The sequence below is a fragment of the Myxocyprinus asiaticus genome, chromosome 2 (assembly GCF_019703515.2).
Source record: "Myxocyprinus asiaticus isolate MX2 ecotype Aquarium Trade chromosome 2, UBuf_Myxa_2, whole genome shotgun sequence".
NCBI lineage: Eukaryota > Metazoa > Chordata > Actinopteri > Cypriniformes > Catostomidae > Myxocyprinus > Myxocyprinus asiaticus.
In genome coordinates this window covers 52,687,075-52,710,854 of record NC_059345.1, presented here as the reverse complement: position 1 = coordinate 52,710,854, position 23,780 = coordinate 52,687,075, and the positions used below count along the sequence as shown (strand labels likewise).

The 23,780-nt window shown below is 42.5% G+C and overlaps 1 protein-coding gene across 4 annotated transcripts in view; it reads right to left on the bottom strand.

Annotated features, from left to right (window-relative positions):
- LOC127452088 (collagen alpha-6(IV) chain-like) overlaps positions 1–23,780 on the bottom strand; it is a 159,297-nt gene that overhangs the window by 35,210 nt on the left and 100,307 nt on the right. For all 4 annotated transcript variants that reach the window (XM_051717269.1, XM_051717290.1, XM_051717299.1 and 1 more), the window contains exons 5-19: positions 17,211–17,345; positions 15,246–15,290; positions 15,044–15,160; positions 14,672–14,728; positions 12,876–12,983; positions 10,076–10,111; positions 9,903–9,944; positions 7,543–7,629; positions 3,916–3,969; positions 3,765–3,827; positions 3,582–3,626; positions 3,443–3,496; positions 3,280–3,340; positions 1,454–1,564; positions 1,221–1,370 (exon numbers count right to left, since the gene is read on the bottom strand). In XM_051717269.1, coding sequence (XP_051573229.1) covers positions 1,221–1,370; positions 1,454–1,564; positions 3,280–3,340; positions 3,443–3,496; positions 3,582–3,626; positions 3,765–3,827; positions 3,916–3,969; positions 7,543–7,629; positions 9,903–9,944; positions 10,076–10,111; positions 12,876–12,983; positions 14,672–14,728; positions 15,044–15,160; positions 15,246–15,290; positions 17,211–17,345 — 1,165 coding nt within the window. The remainder of the gene's footprint in view (positions 1–1,220; positions 1,371–1,453; positions 1,565–3,279; positions 3,341–3,442; positions 3,497–3,581; positions 3,627–3,764; positions 3,828–3,915; positions 3,970–7,542; positions 7,630–9,902; positions 9,945–10,075; positions 10,112–12,875; positions 12,984–14,671; positions 14,729–15,043; positions 15,161–15,245; positions 15,291–17,210; positions 17,346–23,780) is intronic.

Below are 23,780 nucleotides of genomic sequence, written 5' to 3'. Positions count from 1 at the left end.
TACAGATCTAATCTGTAATTCTATAAGTAAAATAAAATAAAAATATTCTAATGGGAAAAGAAAAACATTCTACATTTTTCAAACCTGTGTATGCATTCAAGAGTTGCCTTTTGAAACATGTTTTATGTAAGAGACAAAACATGGTTTCATCAGTGTGTCTTCTTAAAATTTGTCTTTACGATTAAAACTTGCAGCATGTTTTGACAATTAGGAAGTGTAAAGTCAGACATCTACTGTTTGTGCTTCATAGACATGGTCAGTTTATAGTATTAGTTACAGAATATTTGATTTTGGTTGGTTGCATATTAAAAACAGCAATATGTAGTACACCCACTAAGAAAAGACTGCCTTTTGTCATTTTCCATTTGCCCCTCATGGTCACAACCTTAACCACAGCTTAAAGAGATAGTTCACACAAAAATGAAAATTCTCTCATCATTTACTCAACATCATGCTATCTCAGATGTGTATGACTTTTTTCCTTCTGCTGAACACGAATTAAGATTTTTAGAAGAATATTTCAGTTCTGTTGGTCTTTACAATGCAAGTGAATGGTGATCAGACATTTGAAGCTCCAAAAATCACATAAAGGCAGTATAAAAGTAATCCATACAACTCCAGTGGTTAAATCCATAAGTGATAGGATAGGTGTGGGTGAGAAACTGATCAATATTTAAGTCCTTTTTAAATATAAATCTCCACTTTCACTTTCTTTCCACAATTCTAAAGTGAATGTGGAGATTTATAGAAAATAATGACTTAAATACTGATCAATTTCTCACTAACACCTATCATATCACTCCTGAAGATAGGGATTTAACCACTGGAGTCTTATGGATTACTTTTATGTTGCCTTTATGTGATTTTTAGAGCTTCAAAGGTCTGGTCACCATTAACTTGCATTGTATGAGCCTACAAAGCTGAGATATTCCAAAAATCTTCATTCATGTTCTGTAGAAGAAAGAAAGTCATAAACATCTGGAATTGCATGAGGGTAAGTAAATTATGAGAGAATTTTCATTTTTGGGTGAACTATCCCTTCAATGGACCCCTTTTTGCAGACAAAGGACAAACACAGGCAGAATGACATCTAAAGGATCTTATTCAATTATGAAGAATAACTCCCTCAGACATTATGCCACATCCTAAAAGCTAACTAAAGCCTTTCATCCTGAATGGTACATCCTAATTAAAATATACCATAATTTGAAAAAATTTACATGTTTGGCCTGGTGGTCCAGGTGGACCTGGGGGTCCAGGAAGGCCTTGACTTCCGGCAAGACCTTCAGGGCCATAGGAATCCCGACCTGGGTTTCCTCTCTGTCCTTTAGGTCCACGACTACCAGGGAACCCAGCGCTGCCTGGACGACCTGAACAGATTTCCAAGACAGTTAATATCATATTGATTTAATAGATAAAGTAATGTTACACATCAATGGTATAGCACTAGTACCTGTGACAAAAGAAGGCATTCCTGGAGGACCAGGCAGACCAGGAGATCCTGAAGGACCTGGATCTCCATTTAGCCCAGGATAACCAGGAAAGCCAGGATCACCTTGAGGACCTGTGTACCAAAAAAAAACAAAAAAAAACAAATGGAATAATCACTCATGATTGTGTATCAAAGTGTGTCTAAGAGTATGTGGGTTTACTTGGATATACAGGTGCATCTCAATAAATTAGAATGTCGTGGAAAAGTTCATTTATTTCAGTAATTCAACTCAAATTGTGAAACTCGTGTATTAAATAAATTCAATGCACACAGACTGAAGTAGTTTAAGTCTTTGGTTCTTTTAATTGTGATGATTTTGGCTCACATTTAACAAAAACCCACCAATTCACTATCTCAAAAAATTAGAATATGGTGACATGCCAATCAGCTAATCAACTCAAAACACCTGCAAAGGTTTCCTGAGCCTTCAAAATGGTCTCTCAGTTTGGTTCACTAGGCTACACAATCATGGGGAAGACTGCTGATCTGACAGTTGTTCAGAAGACAATCACTGACACCCTTCACAAAGAGGTTAAGCCACAAACATTCATTGCCAAAGAAGCTGGCTGTTCACAGAGTGCTGTATCCAAGCATGTTAACAGAAAGTTGAGTGGAAGGAAAAAGTGTGGAAGAAAAAGATGCACAACCAACTGAGAGAACCGCAGCCTTATGAGGATTGTCAAGCAAAATCGATTCAAGAATTTGGGTGAACTTCACAAGGAATGGACTGAGGCTGGGGTCAAGGCATCAAGAGCCACCACACACAGACGTGTCAAGGAGTTTGGCTACAGTTGTCATATTCCTCTTGTTAAGCCACTCCTGAACCACAGACAACATCAGAGGCGTCTTACCTGGGCTAAGGAGAAGAAGAACTGGACTGTTGCCCAGTGGTCCAAAGTCCTCTTTTCAGATGAGAACAAGTTTTGTATTTCATTTGGAAACCAAGGTCCTAGAGTCTGGAGGAAGGGTGGAGAAGCTCATAGCCCAAGTTGCTTGAAGTCCAGTGTTAAGTTTCCACAGTCTGTGATGATTTGGGGTGCAATGTCATCTGCTGGTGTTGGTCCATTGTGTTTTTTGAAAACCAAAATCACTGCACCCGTTTACCAATAAATATTGGAGCACCTCATGCTTCCTTCTGCTGACCAGCTTTTTAAAGATGCTGATTTCATTTTCCAGCAGGATTTGGCACCTGCCCACACTGCCAAAAGCACCAAAAGTTGGTTAAATGACTATGGTGTTGGTGTGCTTGACTGGCCAGCAAACTCACCAGACCTGAACCCCATAGAGAATCTATGGGGTATTGTCAAGAGGAAAATGAGAAACAAGAGACCAAAAAATGCAGATGAGCTGAAGGCCACTGTCAAAGAAACCTGGGCTTCCATACCACCTCAGCAGTGCCACAAACTGATCACCTCCATGCCACGCCGACTTGATGCAGTAATTAAAACAAAAGGAGCCCCTACCAAGTATTGAGTACATATACAGTAAATGAACATACTTTCCAGAAGGCCAACAATTCACTAAAAATGTTTTTTTTTTATTGGTCTTATGATGTATTCTAATTTTTTGAGATAGTGAATTGGTGGGATTTTGTTAAATGTGAGCCAAAATTATCACAATTAAAAGAACCAAAGACTTAACTACTTCAGTCTGTGTGCATTGAATTTATTTAATACACGAGTTTCACAATCTGAGTTGAATTACTGAAATAAATGAACTTTTCCATGACATTCTAATTTATTGAGATGCACCTGTACTTTGGGGACAAAACTGGTGATTCCTGTTACCTGGAATGTCATCTGTTGAAGGAAAGTATGGTCCAGGTGGACCTGGCTCTCCAATGTCACCCTAAAAACAAATACACAATGCAAAGTTTAACCCTGTTATGCAACACATTTCAGTTTGTTTGTTTTTTCACACATTTCTGTTTTTCTTGTTCTACATGCTTACTTTTAGTCCAGGAAAGCCTGGTTGGCCTTGAAACCCTAGACTTCCAGTGAAGCCCTAGAGAGGAGGTAGGAGGAGATGGTTGCTATCCAATAATAGCATAGAAATTAAATTGCTTAGTGCAAAGTATTCCACATCTTACTTTTCTGCCAGGAGCCCCAGGAGGTCCGTTCAGACCAGGTGGACCCTGCCATATCAAATAATACATTGAAAATATAGGTGGAGCCAATATATACAAGAAACAAACTGTATCATCTAACATGAAGAAAGAAACGTAATCAAACAAAAAAAGACTCTTCAGACGTGGCTGGAACACAGGACCTACCCTCAAGCCTGGCAAGCCTAGGATTCCCTTTTCACCAGTCTCGCCTCTATAACTAAATGGACCCTACATGTGCACAGCATTAGAAGAAAGTTTGAGATTAAAACATATAGCAAATATCAAGTGGGGAGAACAGCCATCTTTGGTCACTCACTGTTGGTCCAGGTCTCCCGGTAAGGCCTGGATTACCGGCATAGCCTTTATCCCCCTGGGGAAGAGAGTAAAAGAGAGTAGAAAGATGTCTGAATATCCATAATGTCACCTTGTCATTTTTCAAGTTTGTAGCTTTTTCACTTCTCCTAACCAACTGGTCTTTAAAGATATTTAAACTGTGACTTTAGGATTTCATTGATAGAATGGCTTAAAACCTTTTAATGAAGAAAGTATGGAAAATTATGTGTATCTGTAAATGTAGACAAGTCAGCGAGAGCAGACTGGCTGTGAATGGCGCCTAAACGATACTGAGACCTCCATAGTAAGGAATTCTACACAAAATTTGTTACATGTGTTGATATGCAGCAATGTATTGTATCACACAAAAATCTATCCTTTAAATTCATAGGGATGTCTTTGGGTTCCTAATGAAACAAAATGAAATATTATAATATATTTAAACAATTAGATTATAGATATTATAAAAGATTAGAAGTATACAGTGGTCCCAAAAAGTATTTGGACACTTAAGCTACACTATAATGCAATATGTGAATTTCATTGCATTAGAAACAAAACATCAAGCCATGTGGCATCTGCAAATGAATGATGCTAGTCCTTTTTTGCAATTACTTTTGACCAACTGGCCTCAGTGTAATTTTAGTGAATTTATGAAGTCGGTTTCCCTAAAGTTCACACAGGTGTCCTAGCAGAGTAACCACAGGTGAATTTTATCACATTAACTATCAACATGATCTATTATATTTGACAACCAGAAAGTGTCCAAATACTTTTTGTCTTCATTTTAAACAGTATATCTAAAACCAAACAAACCTCTTTTAGTGAAATATTTTGCTTGAAAAGTGTGCTAGTATGATCTGGTTTTATATTTTGTAGTGCTGTCAGTCGATTAAAATGTTTTAATCGTGATTAATCGCACAATATTTGTAGTTAATTGCAATTATTGGCAGATTTTGAAAGTGCTGAAATTTGGCACTATATATACTGTACTTCTTTTCCTGTCAAAATGCATTTATTTCAATCTTAGGAAAGAAAACAAAACAATATGTAACAATATAATGCTTTATTAATATTTTCCAAACAAAGCCTTCCACAGTATAACGATTCAAGTAACATTTAACGTTTCCCAAAGTCTAAGTGGGAGTTTGACTAATTGAAAGAACTAGTCCCCACATAGGTTGCATTTTCATTGCAATGGGCATTAAATCTCTTAAAATATCATCCTCCACAATATTAATCAGCTGGCAGACTGTTGCTATCTGCTTAGTTACAGCAATCGTAAAGCCACGCACATGGTTCACACCATGGTGTCAACGCCAGCGTCAAGCAGCGCTTTGAACTCCACATGAAAAGCGCTTGCAGACAAAAACATCTCATTCTGCATTTTGGTGATAGTAAAGACTTAGCGTGCTTCTGTGGTAATTAAAATGCACCTTACATATGCTGAAAAATATGTGATTTCTATCACAAGTCCCATCTGGGCTTGTTTTGCATATCAAGTAGTGTTAAAAGATCCATTCTCCATTTTATCACTGACACGGAAGCACTGTCGTGTGTGTGTGTGTGTGTCTGTGTTGTGAAGTGTGCGTCAGTGTAATGACTCTGGAGAAACACATTACAAAGGTTCTGCCCTTCCAACCAGGGTTTATGTTGGTTTATGCTGTATTAGCGGTAAATGCATTAATCGCAATTAAAAAAAAATTATGTGTTAAACTTTTTTAATAAATTGCATGCACTAACGCGTTAATTTTGACAGCTCTAATATTTTGTTATCTAATGCACACATTCAGACATTTTTAAGTGTTCTTTTTGGGACCACTGTAATTAAACACAAAATTTTATCTTTAGACACACAAACTAGTCTTTAAAAAGCATCCTATATGCAAATGAATTTATCTTGTGTGACTGAAATCACCACCAAATATTAAGACATTTAAGGACATCAACCACAACTTTCACCACAATGTGAAATATAGGTTAACTGCAAGGATGAGGTGGACATCACCGTCCTGGATAACAGATGTAAGGTACGGTATGGAGAAAAGGGGACAAACAGTAACTGTAGAAAAGGTAAAATTTGAGGAGGACGCTGTCGATGGATGGATGGCATCCGAGGTCTATATCCTCACAGCTGCATTTTCCTCACAAACCTGAGTCCCTTTGTCTCCTTTTGGAAAGCCAACAAGCTCCACCACTCCATTGACCAGTGGGTGGCCTGGGTCACCGGGCAGGCCCACATCTCCCTGGATATGGTAACCAAGGAAGAGAGATTTTTTTTTATATGGGGCACGATGAGGTGGCATGGGGAGGCTGTTTGTAGACGGTAGCGGCGGGGCATGTTGAAGAGGTGGCATGTGGTGAAAGGTTTTTTTGGATTTTGTAGAAGAACGTTAAGAGGACTGTGACCACTGACAGAGCAGTGGGGAGATCAGGGTGAGAAGGAGATGAATGTACACAGGTAGAATGAAGGAGCTTTGGCAATGAATCACACACTTAAAACAGTAGAGGTGTCTCTAGCTCCCCCCAAACATTAATTTTATAACTAGCCCTTTTCCCACTTATTTACATTGACAGGCTCTCCAAGATGAGTATTTTTTTTTAATGTATATATATATATAATTGGGGTGGTTAAAAACATCAATCCCTTTTGATAAAGCATAAACATTTCCAGACCATTCTCTTTGGAGTGTGTGGCAGGGCGGAGGGTGGGGCCGGGCCGTGATGCTGCACACCCAGCCCCTAATCAGGCTCATCAAGCCCAAGAGGGATAAAGGTGACTGGAGGCGGCAGTTCGAGAGAGAGAGAACTACAGGCAGCTGCCCTGCATGTGTTTATGTTTTGTCTTTGTGTTTTAATTTACCATTAAACATTATTTTGATGCTTCGTCCGGTTCTCGCCTCCTCCTTTCCACTGAAAATGCAGCGGGATGTTCCGTCCGCCAGGGGACAGAGGACTGCCTCCGATCCGCCTGGGGAGGCACGGCTGTCGTCCACTAGAGGGTGGAGGAGTGGCTGAGGACCAAGCTATGGCATATCAGAGAACCAGCGAGTAAATGTTTTTTTTTTCTTTCCTCTCTCTCTCCCACTGTTGCTCCGTGTGGGCCTTTCCCTCTCTTTTTTAAATATTAGTATTGTGTGTTTTAGATTGGTATCATCACCATTACGGTGTACAAGTACAGCGATTATTGTGATTGTTGTTGTGTTTCCCTCCCCTTGTCCCCTCCCAGATCCACGTCATGCTGGGGGCTCCCCGGCCTGAAAGAACAAGGGAGGAATGTGGCATGGCGGAGGGTGGGGCCGGGCCATGATGCTGCACACCCGGCCCCTAATCAGGCTGATCAAGCCCGAGAGGGACAAAGGCAACCAGAGGTGGCAGTTCGAGAGAGAGAGAGAACTATAGGCAGCTGCCCTGCATGTTTTTTCTTTGTGTTTTAATTAATCATTAAACATTATTTTGATGCTTCATCCGGTTCTCGCCTCCTCCTTTCCCTTTTACCTTGTTACAGAGTGCTTATGTGGTTCATGCTTCTCTGTCCCCCATCATCAATCCCTCTCACCCTGGCAGTGCCCCTCCCTGGGTTGGCATCACCGCTCCCCAGTGTTGTTACCTTCTCTCCTTTGTTGATAGTGCTTATTGCTGGTGCGTTAAACTGAACGGCCGGACTGCCCCTGTTTCCCGGTTGACCAACATCCCCCTGAAATCCATAACACAGACATGAGAAAAAGACATGGTCAGGTAAAGAAAAAGCACATGAAATAAAGAGACGGTGCAGGAATAAGCAAAAGAGAGAGAGTAAAACTGAAAATGCAAACCTAAGGGTGACAACAGGAAAGAAGGATGACTGAAAGTTGTGAGGGACTGATGTGAATGCAGAAGGTTTATAAAAATTATTAACAAAAGGAAAAAGAAAGACAAAAAAAAAAAAAAAAAAATCAGAAAAATAAATAATAAACCATTTTTGGATAAAGCTTTTTTTGTTTCTTAGGCTGAGAATCTCAAAATATATCATAACCTGTTTCATTATAAAACATTATATATAATTTTTTTTTTGTAGCTTTATAGGCCTTTAATCTTGGGCATGCCACTGCAACAGGAAATCTTTAAAGATCATGATGAATTAAAATTTTCTTCATATTTTGACATAAAACATACTATAAATTACAAAACTCAAAACTTAATCCCAAATGCAATAAAAGCATTCATTGAAAAAAGCCTCGATCTCAACTTCCACGACTTCCCTATGTCACTATGGGGTTCATTAATTCACGACCGCCTCTACAGCAACAACATCAACGGCTACAGTACATCATCGCACCCTTGGCCCCGCCCACTGGTGCTCCGTTCGTACTCAGAGAAAGAGAGAGCAGGACGGATCATATCAGCATGGATTGCTTGTAAACCAGTCATAAAATGATTCAAGCTTTGCAAGGGAACTGTTATCGAAAGATGGGGCAATTAAAAACACTTGGACCAGATCGCAAAACATTAAGTAGGTGTTTAGGCCAAAACCGACCAAGGGCCACAGACAGGGTGGAAAAAAATTTATATATTACTATATTATGACTGTTTTGGAGCAAATAAAATAAAATAAAAATCTACTAACATCATCAGTAAGGGAAGATAATAAAAAATATCATTTCACGACCCCTTTAAAAACACCTTCAGAGCTTAAAGGAAGGATGTTTTGATTTTTTTATTGGAAAATAATAAAAAAATACTTGTTAATATAATTATTTTTTGCAGTGAACAAACAGAGAAAAACTAGATAATGAAGGGATAAAGAATGAGAGAAAGAATAGTGAGAGTAGCAGGACTAAAGGGCTCATTTTCCTTTATTTATTGTTACAAATTAATGCATACATTGCTGCCACAGCCTTATTTGATAGATCTATCAGAAAATGTCAAAGGAAACAAAGGCATAAAGAAGATTGGAGCAGGTGATTCCAGCACCATCAAAGGCCACTCAAAACAAACATTTGAATGGCAGCTCAGAGATTCCACTTGAAATGTGATAACTCACTTATATTAAATGTAAAAATATTTAAGAAACTATAGGTACCATAACATAAGAAATCTGTGAACTGCCACTCAAAAATAAAGGGAAAATATATATTCCATATTTTGTAGTGTTACTATGCTTATTAGAAAGATTTAGCAGTATTCCTCACATTTAAAGTACCAAAGGGAAACATTTCTTTGTATTACAGAAAAGGCCTTTATTATGATGTTTGGTGTGGATTAAAGGAGTGGAAACATATTGCAGTTGGTTTAAAACAAATGTGAAACAAAACAGGCATGCTGGGAGGACAGAATTGTTTGGAGAGGTAGGAGGAAAATAAGAAAATCTAGAGAGAGAGCGAGATGATACAGAGAAAATGAACTCGTGATAAAGTTAATGTGAAAGACAAAAGTGCATATACTTTCTTAATGTCCAATTCAAAAGTCAATGATAAAAAAAGCTAAAATCTTCTTTACTAGCTTGTTATTAATCAGACCTCTAACAGACTAAAGAACACTATTTGAATGGGACAATACACTATAAACATTCTCTGAGTGGTGTCTTTTGTGCAGATCCTATATGTTGAAACACTATTCTGTACTGGATCGCATACTGAGCAGTAGCTACAGTAGATTGGTATAAATATACAAAGTTTTATCAAAGACATTCAGAGAAGTGTTTCTTTTCTGACTTAGGACACATGCAATACACCTTTAGTAGAGAGAAGAATAAAGAAACACTTTCATAAAAGCATTCAACCAAACAGATATGAACAAACACACATACACGCAGAACTCAGCTAAAGTAGTCTGTATCTGAACATGGTGCCCTACATTTTTATGTATCAAAAGAGTATTGGACAAAATGGGGGTATCACTTGAACCAAATTACTTTCTAATGGTGAAAGGTAAAAGCAATGGTTTGTGTTGAGGACTACTTAGTTGTTGGCAAGTTGATGAAACCCTTACCTTTTCTCCAGGCTCCCCTTTGTATCCTTGACCTGGACTTCCCTATTGAATAAGGAGAGACAGGTTTATATATCATTGATTCATTGGTTTAATTGGCCATTCTGGAGTAAATCTTTCCTAAAAAGGCTGATTTAAAAAATGTTGCACAACATTCCTTAGTCATCTTAACTTACTGGAGGTCCAGGAGGACCAGGTGGACCAGCAGGACCCTGAGGAGAGAGCGAAAGGTATAGGTTAGATGGATGGATGAATAAAGGTATACGGATGGATGAATGGATTGATAAAGGTATACGGCTGAATGGATGGATGGATAGATAAAGGTATATGGATGGATGGATGGATAGATAAAGGTATATGGATTGATGATGGATGGATGGATGGATAAAGGTATATGGATGGATGGATGGATGAATAAAGGTTTACAGATGGATGGATGGATGGATAGACAGATAGATGTATACGGTTGGATGGATGGATAGATAAAGGTGTATGGATGGTTGGATAGACAGATAAAGATATACAGATAGACAGATAGATAGATGATGGATGGATGGATGGATGGATGGATGGATAAACATACGATGGATGGATGGATAAACGTATAAGGATAGATAGATAGAAAGATAGATAGATAGATAGCTGGATGGATAGCTAGATGGATGGATGGATGGATTAAGATATATGGATGAATGGATGGATGCATGCATGCATGGATGGATAGAAAAGGGTAAAAGGATAGATAGATAGATAGATAGATAGATAGATAGATAGATAAATGTATATGGTTGGATGATGGATGGATGGATAAAGGTATACAGATGGATGGATGGATGGATGGACAGATTAGATAGATAGATGTACAGTATATGGTTGGATGGATGGATGGATGGATGGACAGATAGATAGATAAAGGTATATGCATGAATGGATAGACAGATAAAGGTATACAGATAGATAGATAGATAGATAGATAAAGGTATATGCATGGATGGATAGACAGATAAAGGTATATAGATAGACAGACAGATAGATAGATAGATAGATAGATAGATAAAGGTATATGCATGGATGGATAGACAGATAAAGGTATACAGATAGATAGACAGATAGATAGATAGATAGATAGATAAGATATATAATGGATGGATGGATGGATGGATGGATAAAGGTATACAGATGGATGGATGGATGATGGATGGATAGATGGATGGATAAACATATAAGGATAGATAGATAGATAGATGGATGGATGGATGGATAAAGGTATACGGATGGATGGATGGATGGATGGATGGATAAACGTATAAGGATAGATAGATAGATAGATAGATATATAAAGGTATACGGATGGATTTATGGATGGATAAAGGTATACAGATGGATGGATGGATGGATGGATGGATAAAGGTATACGGATGGACAGACAGACAGACAGATAGATAGATAGATAGATGATGGATGGATAGAAGGATAGATGGATAAACATATAATGATGGATTGATGGATGGATGGATGGATAAAGGTATATGGATAGATAGACAGACAGACTGACATAGATAGATAGATAGATAGATAGATAGATAAATGTATACGGTTGGATGGATGGATAAACGTATATGGATGGGTTGATGGATAGATAATTTTTTTAACTACCATGTCAGAAGACATATCCCATGGTCATGGAAAAGATGTTACAGTGTTTCAGAAGGGGCAGATTATTGGCCAGCATCAAGCAAAGAAAACAACTAAGGAGATTGCTGAAATCACTGGAATTGGGTTAAGAACTGTCCAACGCATTAATAAAACCTGGAAGGATAGTGTTGAACCATCAGCTTTGTGGAAGAAATGTGGCCGGAAAAAATTACTGAATGATCGTGTTTGGAGATCACTAAAACGCTTGAAGTCACATCGTAAAAAATTGACAGCAGAACTCACTGCTATGTTTAATCGTGAAAGAGCATTTCCACATGCACAATGCGATGAGAATTTACAGGATTGGGACTAAACAGCTGTGGCCACAAGAAAGCCACTTGCTAGTGAGGCTAATTGGAAAAAAACGACTTCAATTTGCTAGGGAGCATAAAGATTGGACTGTGGAGCAATGGAAAAAGGTCATGTGGTCTGATGAGTCCAGATTTATCCTATTCCAAAGCGATGGGCGCGTCAGGGTAAGAGGAGAAGCGCATGAAGCAATGCACCCGTCATGCATAGTGCCCACTGTACAAGCCTCTGGAGGCAGTGTTATGATCTGGGGTTGCTTCAATTGGTCAGGTCTAGGCTCAGTAACATTATGCGGCAATAAAACGAAGCCAGCTGACTACCTGACTGTACTGAATGACTAGGTTATCCCATCAATGGATTATTTCTTCCCTGACAGCACGGGCATATTCTAGGACAACAATGCCAAGATTCATCGGTCTCAAATTGTGAAAGAGTGGTTCAGGGAGCATGAGGAATAATTTTCACACATAATTTGGTCACCACAGAGTCCTGACCTTAACCCAATTGAAAGTTTTTGGGATGTTCAGGAGAAGACTTTACAGAGTGGTTTGACTCTCCCATCATCGATATACGATCTTGGCCAAAATTAAGTCAACTCTGGATAGAAATAAATGTTGCTACGTTGCATAAGGTTGTCAAAACAATGCCACGACGAATGCGCGCCGTAATCAAAGCTAAAGGCGGTCCAACAAAATATTACAGTACTTTTTTTTTTTGGCCAGGCAGTGTAGATCGAGAGATAGATAAAGGTATACGGATGGACGGGATGGGACGGACGAATGGACGGATGGACTGACAGATAGAAAGAGGTACACAGACAGACAGACAGACAGATAGATAGATAGATAGATAGATGTATATGGATGGATGGACAAAGGTATATGGATGGATGAATGGATGGATGGATGAATAGATAGATAAATGTATACAGCTGGATGGATGGATAGATGGATGGATGGATGGAATACATACAATAAATCCATCTGGACCTCTGGGTCCAATTGGACCTGGATATCCGTCTGGACCTGGAAATCCATCTGGACCTGGAAGGCCATTACCACCTTTGACTCCTACATTGGACTAAATAATTTACACAGAATTGGTAGTTAAAAAAGGCTATTGTAATAAGGCTTTCAGTGTTTAAATAAAAACAATTAAAACTAATAATAACAAATTAATATTAATCATATATGCATTTCTGCATGAAACTATTCGCACGAAACATATCAAATATCATAGTACATCAAGCCACAGCACCGCATATATAACAGGTCTTTACAACTTAAACGCTTAACATTGTGCCCATGTTACTGTAAATTGCCTTGTGATGTTAACATTTATCTGTAATTTCAAAATGAGACTGAGACTCACACAATGCTGTGAAAGCACATTGTGATGTTCAAACAGACCTGAAACTGCAGAAGCTTAATTTAGTTCTAATTTATCTGATTGATATTGCAACTAAAGAAAAAAAAAGTGTAACTTTCTTGGCAATCACTGTAAACCTGAATTCTGGTTCTTCCCATTTTGGACAGCCACATTTTACAGATTCTTTCCTTTTTATTTACATATTGACATCTTTTGATCTGACCCGAAAACCATTAAATTCTAATTAAACTCAAATTAGAGATAAACCATGGCGACTAATTAAAAGCTATGTGATAAAAATCATATAAATGTCATAAACAAGACTGTGGTTCCCTGACCAAGGCACCAGATGGTGCACTTACCACAATATTGACTGGACCCATGCATCATTGCACCACCAGTAACATTTCTTGCCTGTATAAATCTTTGTACTTAATCTGGTTGAATTCATGTACTGTTAAACATTGTTAGGCACTGGTGCAATTCTGAGCATTTATTACTTATCCTTGTTTGATCTCTGTTGCATTGGCCTTGCCTCATGTTTTCTATTACTTTGATTGCTACTTTGGATTTGTTTGCCCTGTTTGAATTGGTGCTTGTGTATGACTTTTGCCTAACCCTATTCCAAAACAATGGGTGCGTCAGGGTAAGAGGGGAAGTGCATGAAGCGATTTACATTTAAATCTGTTTGAATTAAGCTGTTTAATAAAACTTTCTTGCACATCGATCACATTCACTTACAGTACATAAAATGTCTATCACTATTAATGGTTGCTTGAGAAACAATACAGAACAGAAACTACTACTGAGAGTTGTCAGAATTTGTAAAGAGATCATTATTAGGTACCACATTGATACTACTAATCTAAATGCACGAGATTACTGAACAAATGTTCTATTTTACTGATAAATACACAATGAAAGTCAAGACACAAATAGGTAACAAGTGAAGCAAGACCAAGATAGATTTCCTAAAACCTTCCTTCAGAATAGTGTATTTATTTATACTTCTTGGACTTGTCTCTTTGGCAGCCCTTAAGTCTTACAATTCAGACACCCCCTTGTGACACAGCCCTCAAAGGAGATGCATGGATTAATGCCCATCTCAACCCTTTTTTGTTCAAACATACGGGCATGCGCACCCACACATGGCCCACCTGAGAGGATTTAAAGCCCACAGGTGATTTTAAAGTTGCATGTGGTGTTGAAACTGACTGAGGGATTTTCCCAAACAGATCTGCACTACACACCCAGATTTACAACTACCTCACAACACAGTGTATGATTAACAGTCGGGTAGTAAATGCCATATGACCTGCAGTATTGAGACTTGTTGTATGTGTTTGTGTGTGTGTGTGTGTGTGTGTGTGTGTGTGTGATTTGCTTGGGTTTCTACTTACTGTCGGAATATCTACATAACGTGGTTCTCCTTTCTGTCCTTTTTTACCAGGGAGTCCCTAAAATAAAGTACAGTATATATGAGCAATATACTTATGTCAAGATTTAAATTGGCCTGATACATTGGTGTCTGGTGCTTTGGGTTGTAATATAATTTATTTATTTGAAAAAAAAAGAAAAGAAAAATAGCGTATTAGAAATATTTGGGACATGATTATATGTATCCCTAACAATCGTGATGCATTATTGTTTATATTAAAGGATAAATAAATATAAACCATGTTAATTAAAATTTAATTTCTTCCATGTTTCACAAAGACATTGCAGTGGGCATTTGTTAAGCTGTTCGCTCTTTAATTGTTCAAATAACTCACAGGTATTCCAGGTATACCAGGAAATCCATCACGGGCTCTGTCACCTGGGTCACCTCGCGTGCCGTTACAGCCATCCAGACCTGGTGGTCCCCTGGGACCCTCCTGACCAGGGTGTCCCTGCACAATATGGTAAAGTCAGCATAGTTAACCACTAAGAGTGACAAATGAGAACTATAGTAAGACGCAAGAAATTTATACTTACAGGAACACCATCATTGCCAGAAAACCCCGGAACACCCATTGGGCCCTGTCAAAAAAGTAAACAAGCCAGTATGCATTAATTCATGTATTAAAAGCTATTGCAAAAGTGTATACATTTGAAAACATCTAATTTAAACAAGCATTTAAAGAGAGTTCATCCAAACATGCTGTTACAAACCCATTTGACTTTCTTTGGAGAAACACAAAAAGCAGATGTTAGGCAGAATATTAGGAACCAACAGCCTCAGTCACCATTCACTTTCGTTATATGCAAAGATGCAATGAAAGCGAATAGTGACATTTCATTCCATCTCTTTGTGCTCAACGGAAGAAAGTCATATGGGTTTAGAACAACATGAGGGTGAATAAATGATTACAGAATTTTCATTTTTGGATTAAATATTCATTTAAAGACCCCCTCCAGTGGAAATCAAGTTTTTAACCTTGTTTACATGTCCATATGGTGTTTTTTTATATGCTAGAAGACATACCATGAGTGAAATCAGCAGTCAACGCCATGGCTGAACATTTTCACCTCGGAACTGCAGTGTACCAAAGACAGTCTCAAAAACACGGATTCAGACAGCCAGGGTTTCATATGTCACAAACCTACAGAACCAGTCCCATCAACTTGCAGGGTGGGGCTTTCCATATCAATAGCATATGCTACGGCGAAGCAAGGGGTATCAGGAGAAGCCAGGTGTAGCTATGTATCAGTATTTTGCAAGACGTTTTCTTTTTTCGGATGCAAAGTTGCGAAAGGACAAATGGTGAGCCTTTATGTATTACCAAAGGATCTGAAAATCTGAGATAAATGGGTGTAGTTTATTTGGAAAAATCGTGAAGTCCCAGCAAAACTTCCAGAGAAAACTTGGGTTTGCAATAGTCATTTTCCAGAGAACTGTTTTGAAAATTTTACCCCAAAACAGATGGGTTTTGCCACTAAACTTATATTTAAGCCCAATGCGGTTCCATCAATTTATCCTGGGGACACAGCGAGTACGAGGCAACATGTTGGTCAACCATTAAGTTTATTTTTCTTGTGTTTTATCCGTTGACTGTGTCCAACAAATCTGCAGTGTGCTAGATAAAATTAGCCAACATTAGCATGCCAAGTTACATGATGATTCATGTCAAATGTATATATGGCTTGGGTATGTTGACGAAGAACGTTACGGCAAACGTTACTCAAAACATATGCATATTGTATATTACGATGTTAGTTATGATGAACTATATGTCTTTCTCCAGAGATTTTCTATGATGTTCAAAGCATTTCTTCCTAATGGCACATCTGGATGTTTATCTTTACAAGGTAGCTAACTTGTCAGAGGTGGCGAATGGGAACAAGGTTTGTCTAACATTAGCAACACATTATTAGCTGTTTGATAACATAGTCAAGCTGAAGGATCATATTATCTATTACCGTTACGTAACCTACGTTTCTTACGTTGTAGAGAGCGATACATAAAATACATTACCATTGTGATACATCGACTTGTAGGCGACCCTGTACAATTCTTTCTTCTTCTTCTTCTTCAGAATCAGTTTCCGGTTAGAACATATATGGCTGAACTACTCCACTATAACCACTTGCCATTGTGTAGCGTACAGTACTTTTACAGTGAACAGAGTTGAAAGTGAGCAAGTAGCCCAAGCTGCAGGCGAGCCATGCAGGGGTGAGTGGAGATGGAGGCAGTGACTAATTTGCATATTCATAGATATGTGCATACTAAATGAGGCAAAGGTGTAAAGTTATATCTAAGGAATGAAGGGATTATTTACATGAAAAAAAAACTTTTAAAAATTTAATTTTGATTAACTATGATTAGTTTTTAGGGGTTAAACCAGTGACTGGAGAGGGACTTTAAGATCCCACTATATTGTATGTGTAAGTCTTTTATGAAATGCAATTACTGTACACTCCCCACAGACAATTCATTCACATGAAGAAATTAAATCTGACCTTGTCCCCTTTTAGTCCAGAGGGCCCTTTGCGTCCTACATGACCCTTTTCTCCTTTGGGGCCAACGGGCCCCAAGCCCCCAATGAAACCCTCAGGACCACTGATCCCCACCAGTCCAAGTTGCCCTGGTTGCCCCTAGATGAAGACATAAATGGATATGAGAGTTAAAGTGATAGATTGAGCCTATTTACTCTCAATAGGATGGAGATATGATTGTGCAGGAGGGAATGCAGATAAAGAAAAAATATCCAACAATGATGTCTGTGTTTTATTTAAATCAAGCCCTTATTACTCAACTTTTGTGTGTGTGTATATATATATATATATAGATATATCTATATACACAAAACTTGTAACTTTGATGTAGAGAAGTCAAGTTATCCTAAAATGTCACTTCAGTTTGTACTAAAAAATGGATTGTAGTATTTTTCAGAATGTACAAAGCTCAGTTGTCATTAGTAGATATGTTTAATCTAAAGAAAAACAAACTAAATGCAAATGGTAAACTAAATGCAGATAGGCTCCCGTAGAATGTTCATAAGAAAGAATCTTAAATACAAATTTATGTAGCAAGGCATCTTCAGTATTTGAGTAACCACTGTTTTTGTTTTAGAAAAAAACATAGAATTAACATAAAATGGTTAATTTTGATTTTGTGGTGAAGTAAATATAGCAGAAAAGATTGAGTACTTTCTACATTGAATAAGCTAGTTCAAGCATGAACTTGAAAGTATTAAGTAAATTCTATATTTGTACCCAATTCAAACATGTAAAAATGTATGCTCTAGCTTATAAGTAAATATTATGTATGATTGTTTTGAAGGGTTGAATATTCAATTCCCTTTTACTCTTTCAAGTTATCTCTCATTTTTTATCATCCTCATTTATTCTTATTATATTAATCAATGTTCTATTTTCCTTTTACAATAATGTGCAAGTAGCATGTATGTCATCTGAGGGGTGACTGAGGGTCTGGCCCATGCCAGGAATGCAATAACCATGATAATTCATTTAGTCTAGCTCCTTGAGAATATGCATTTATATTGTACTGCATTTACTCACAACAACATATATCGTCATGGTTACTTGTGTAACCTCCGTTCCCTGATGGAGGGAACGAGACATTGTGTCGATGAAGTGACACTAGGGGTCACTCGTGGGAGCCGAGACACCTCTGGTCTTTGATAAAAGGCCAATGAAAATTGGCGAGTGGTATTTGCATGCCACTCCCCTGGACATACGGGTATAAAAGGAGCTGGTATGCAACCACTCATTCAGGTTTTATGCTCAGGAGCCGATATAAGGTCCGGCCATTTCAGCGGGTAGTTCAGCGTTGTGGTAGGAGGGACACAACATCTCGTTCCCTCCATCAGGGAACGGAGGTTACACAAGTAAACATGACGTTCCCTATCTGTCACTCACTCGATGTTGTGTCGATGTAGTGACATTAGGGGTCCCTATACGAAATGCCACAATTGGCTGTACTGTGTTACGTGAACTGGCGGTGTGTGGTGGGCAGACTACTGTGAGCCTCATAGCCAGCACACCAGGTCGACACATAACCTCCCCCAGCACAGTTATGATTGTCGAACGGCCCTTTGGGGACAAGTCGACTACCCAAAAGATAGAGACAGGCTTAACCCAGTCGTGGCCTCTTTTCCCCTTCTCTTTTTTCCACTCCCTAAAAAAGAAGGGGGATTATCCGACTGGGCCGCCAGGTCTAGTCGGGGGCTGTCCCTCACAAGGGGAAGACACCGCGGAGCACCTAACCCAGAACAGGACTCTTAGTTAGCACGTGTACTGGGCCAGCAGCGAGTCTCTCTGAAAACTCGACTGCCACAGGGCTCGGAGGAAGTCAACCAAGGAACAAAACTTGTGAACACTACTGGATATTAATGGCGCACATCTTCAGCTCAAAAGGAGGTGAAAGGCGCTATGTGCAAGCGATACACCCGGCCGGCTATCCCAGGCTTATCCGCTTGTATTGCGTGCCACTACCTGGGACGAAACAGGTTCCACCCGGAGGTTGTAGAACCTTGCAAAGGTGCTGGGTGTTGCAATCCGCTGCTCTGCAAATGTCTGTTAGAGAGGCACCCCTGGCCAGGGCCCAGGAAGCCGCTACACCCCTGGTAGAATGGGCTCATAGCCCTACCGGGGGCGGCATGTCCTGGGCATGATATGCCATAGTTATGGCGTCAATGAGCCAGTGGGAGATCCTCTGTTTGGAGACAGCACTTCCTTCCCGCTGTGCACCAAAGCAGACAAAGAGCTGCTCAGATATCCTAAAGCTCTGCGTGTGATCCAAATAGATGTGTAAAGCGCGCACCGGACACAGCAACGACAGGGCTGGGTCTGCCTCCTCCTGGGGCAGCACTTGCAGGTTCACCACCTGGTCCCTAAAAGGGGTGGTGGGAACCTTGGGCACATAGCCCGGTCGGGTTCTCGGGATCACTTGAGAGTAACCCGGACCGAACTCCAGGCACGTTTCGCTGACAGAGAACGCTTGCAGGTCTCCTACCCTCTTGATGGAAGTGAGCGCAGTCAGGAGGGCAGTCTTCAAGGAGAGTGCCTTAAGCTCGGCTGACTGCAAAGGCTCAAAGGGGGCTCTCTGTAGACCCTGAAGAACTACATACAGAGAGGTCCCATGAGGGGACGAGGCACGGTCTGGAGGGATTCAGCCTCCTGGCGCCTCTTAGGAACCTGATGATCAGGTCGTGCTTCCCTAAGGACTTGCCGTTGACTGCGTTGTGGTGTGCTGCTATGGTGGCATGTACACCTTCAAGGTGGAAGGGGACAGCCTCCCTTCCAACCTCTCCTGCAAGTCGCGGGTGCCAGAGGGTGCCCCGTCCCTTTGAAAGAAGGTCCTTCCTCAGGGGAATCTGACAGGGGGGGGCTGTCGCGAGGAGCATGAGGTCCGAGAACCATGTCTGGGTGGGCCAGTAGGGTGCTACCAGGACGACCTGCTCCTAGTCCTCCCTGACCTTGCACAGGGTCTGTGCAAGTAGGCTCACTGGGGGAAACGCATATTGGCCTAGGCCAGGGGGCCAGCTGTGTGCCAGCGCGTCTATGCCAAGGGGAGCCTCGGTAAGGGCGTACCAGAGTGGGCAGTGGGAGGATTCTTGGGAGGCGAACAGGTCCACCTGTGCCCGTCCAAATCAACTGGAGTCTCCACTCTCCCCTGAGGGTAACCTGCCGTGACAGCGCATCCACTGTAGTGTTGAGGTTGCCCAGGATGTGAGTGGCTCGCAGCGACTTGAAGTGCTGCTGACTCCAGAGCAGGAGACGGCGGGTGAGTTGTGACATACAACAAGAGCGCAGACCGCCTTGGCGGTTGACATATGCTACCGTCACCGTGTTGTCTGTCCAAACTAACACGTGTTTGCCCTGGATCAACGGCCAAAACTTCCGCAGGGCGAGCAGAATTGCCAACAACTCGAGGCAGTTGATGTGCCAATGCAGTCGCTGGCCCGTCCACAGGCCGGCAGCTGCGTGCCCATTGCAAACAGTGCCCCAGCCCGTTTTGGAGGTGTCTGTCATGACCACGACGCGCCTGGAGACCAGTTCTAGAGGAACACCTGCCCGTAGAAACGAGAGGTCGGTCCAAGGGCTGAAAAGACGGTGACAGACCGGCGTGATGACCACGCGATGTGTCCCGTGGCACCATGCCCATCTCGGGACTCGAGTCCGGAGTCAGTGCTGAAGCGGCCTCATATGCATCAACCCGAGCGGGGTGGCCACCTCCGAGGATGCCATATGCCCCAGGAGCCTCTGAAAAAGTTTCAGTGGAACCGCTGTTTTCTGTTTGAACGCCTTCAAACAGGCCAGCACCGACTGGGCGCGCTCGTTCGTAAGGTGTGCCGTCAAGGAGACTGAGTCCAACTCCAAACCGAGAAAAGAGATGCTCTGAACTGGGAGGAGCTTGCTCTTTTCCCAGTTGACCCAAAGCCCTAGTCGGCTGAGGTGTGAGAGCACCAGGTCCCTGTGTGCGCACAACATGTCTCGAGAGTGAGCTAGGATTAGCCAGTCGTCGAGATAGTTGAGAATGTGAATGCCCAACTCCCTTAACGGGGCAAGGGCAGCCTCTGCGACCTTCGTGAAGACGCAAGGAGACAGGAACAGGATGAAAGGGAGGACTTTGTACTGATATGCCTGACCCTCGAATGCAAACCGCAGGAAGGGTCTGTGCCGAGGAAGGATCGAGACGTGGAAGTACGCGTCCTTCAGATCTACCGCCTCGAACCAATCTTGATGCCGGACGCTCGCCAGAATGCATTTTTGCATCAGCATCTTGAACAGGAGCCTGTGTAAGGCCCGGTTCAGTACTCGCAGGTCCAAGATTGGCCGCAACCCACTGCCTTTTTTCGGTACGATGACGTAGGGGCTGTAAAACCCCTTCTTCATCTCGGCTGGAGAGACAGGTTCTATCGTGCCCTTCCGTAGGAGGGTAGCGATCTTCGCACGCAAGGTAGCAGCGTTTTTGTTCTTGACCAAGGTGAAGTGAATACCGCTGAACCTGGGCGGGCGCCTGGCGAACTGAATCGCATAGCCGAGTCGGACGGTCCGGATCAGCCATTGGAAAGCGCAAGCCACGTGTCCAAGTTCCGCGCAAGGATGGACCAAGGGGACAACGTCGTCAGACGTACCGGCAGGTGGGGCTTCATGGCAGGGTGGAGCCTGAGGTGCCACACCACGTCGTGGCCGTGCTGAGTCTAGGGACATCGAATCACTTACCTGGCTCCTTGTAACCACCCCCGGAACAGCCTGGGACGGGGGAGGAAGAGGCCTGTCCTCATAACCCATGGAGACTGCCACATCGGGTGACATCGGAAAGACCACCGCTGGAGCACCAATCCTGCAAGAATAAACCCGTGGACGGTAGTCGTGATGACGACCGTGCACACTGGGTATGTGACCCAGGGAGGAAGAAAACCGCTCTTTTGCTGAACTGTTGGGTACCGCAGCCACTTGGGAATGCGGCGAAATCAAACAAAAAGGCAACAAAAGATTTTCCGCCCGGCCCTCCACCAGGGGATGGAGTGGTCTTCTTACCAGCTCCAAGTGAGTGGGTTCCTTCATCCCTGGGTCGCCCATCTCAGGGGCGCTTTGATGACCTCCGTAGGTTCTTAGGCGCCAACTGTGAGATGGGTGGCGTCTGCTTCCTGCGGTGGGCTCCACGCCGGGGCCGGGCCGAAGGGGCGGGCTGCGGCGGAGCCGGTGCAGTCACCGCAGGGGGACGCCCTTGGCGACGAGCAGATGGGGTGCGGGATCTTGAGCCACGCCGGGGCAGGATGTGCCGGATCGCCTCCTTTTGCTGCTTCACCGCCAAGAACTGCTGGGAAAAGTCCTCAATGGGCCAGCCTGGGAAATGGGGGCAGCAAGAAACTGTGTCTTGTCGGCCTCACCCATCTCGACCAGGTTGAGCCAAAGGTGGCGCTCCTGGACCACTAGTCGCTCAGAGAGCGAGATCGGTCGCCGAGCGCAGTTCCTGCATCAAATCTGGGGCAGAACTACCCTCATGCAGTTCTTTCAACGCCTTGGCTTGGTGGACCTGCAGGAGAGCCATGGCGTGCAGGGCAGAGGCGGCTTGTCCTGCAGCGCTGCAGGCTTTAGCCTTCAGGGATGACGTGAGCCTACAGGGCTTGGACGGGAGCTTAGGGAGTCCGCGCTAGGTGGCGGCGCTCTGCGGGCATAGGTGCACCATGAGCGCCTTATCCTCCGGGGAAATCGCCATATAGCCCCTAGCCGCCCCGCCATCGAGGGGAGTGAGAGCGGTGGAACTGCGGAATCAGGGCTGGGCAGTAAAAGGTGCCTCCCACGATTTCGTCAGCTCCTCGTGCACTTCCGGGAAGAATGGCACTGGAGCAGGGCGTGGCTGCTTTGAGCGGCGCCACGAGCCCAGGAACCAATCATCAAGCCGCGAGGGTTCAGGGGAGAGCGGAGGGTTCCACTCTAACCCGACGCTCGCGGCCGCCCGGGAAAGCATGTCTGTCATTTCGGCATCGGCCTGTGACTGGGCAATCGTCTCCGAGGGGGGAAGCCCAGCTGAGGCTTCTGCGTCCGACTGGACAAGCCCACTCTCCGATGCTGCGCTCGAGAGCTCATCATCTTCGCGGGCTCCGAACAAGAAGCCAGAATCGCCGTGAGATGAGCCAGTGAACTCATCCGGAAGCCCAACTGGGGCAGACGAGCGTGCTGGGGAATGGGAGGTCCGCGGGGGGATACCCGGCGGAAGCGATCACATTGGGGTCCCCAAATAGCCCACAGTGCTAGCCACGCTGGCCTCATACCCGTAGGTAGAAGGACCGAGGCAGGGAGCTGCTGGGGTGGCTTGCTTTCTTACGAAAGCAAGCCGCAACCGCGACTTTGCCATAGTCATGAACTCGCAATGACAACATGCGTCCACAAACGCTGCCTCCATGTGGGTCGTGCCCAGGCACGAAAGACAGTGATCATGACCATCCGAAGTTGAGAGATAACGACTGCAACCAGGAATAACACACAATAGGAAAGGCATCTTTAAAAAGACGCATCTTTAAAAAGACGTTACGTGTGTGCCGCTCTTTTAGAGAA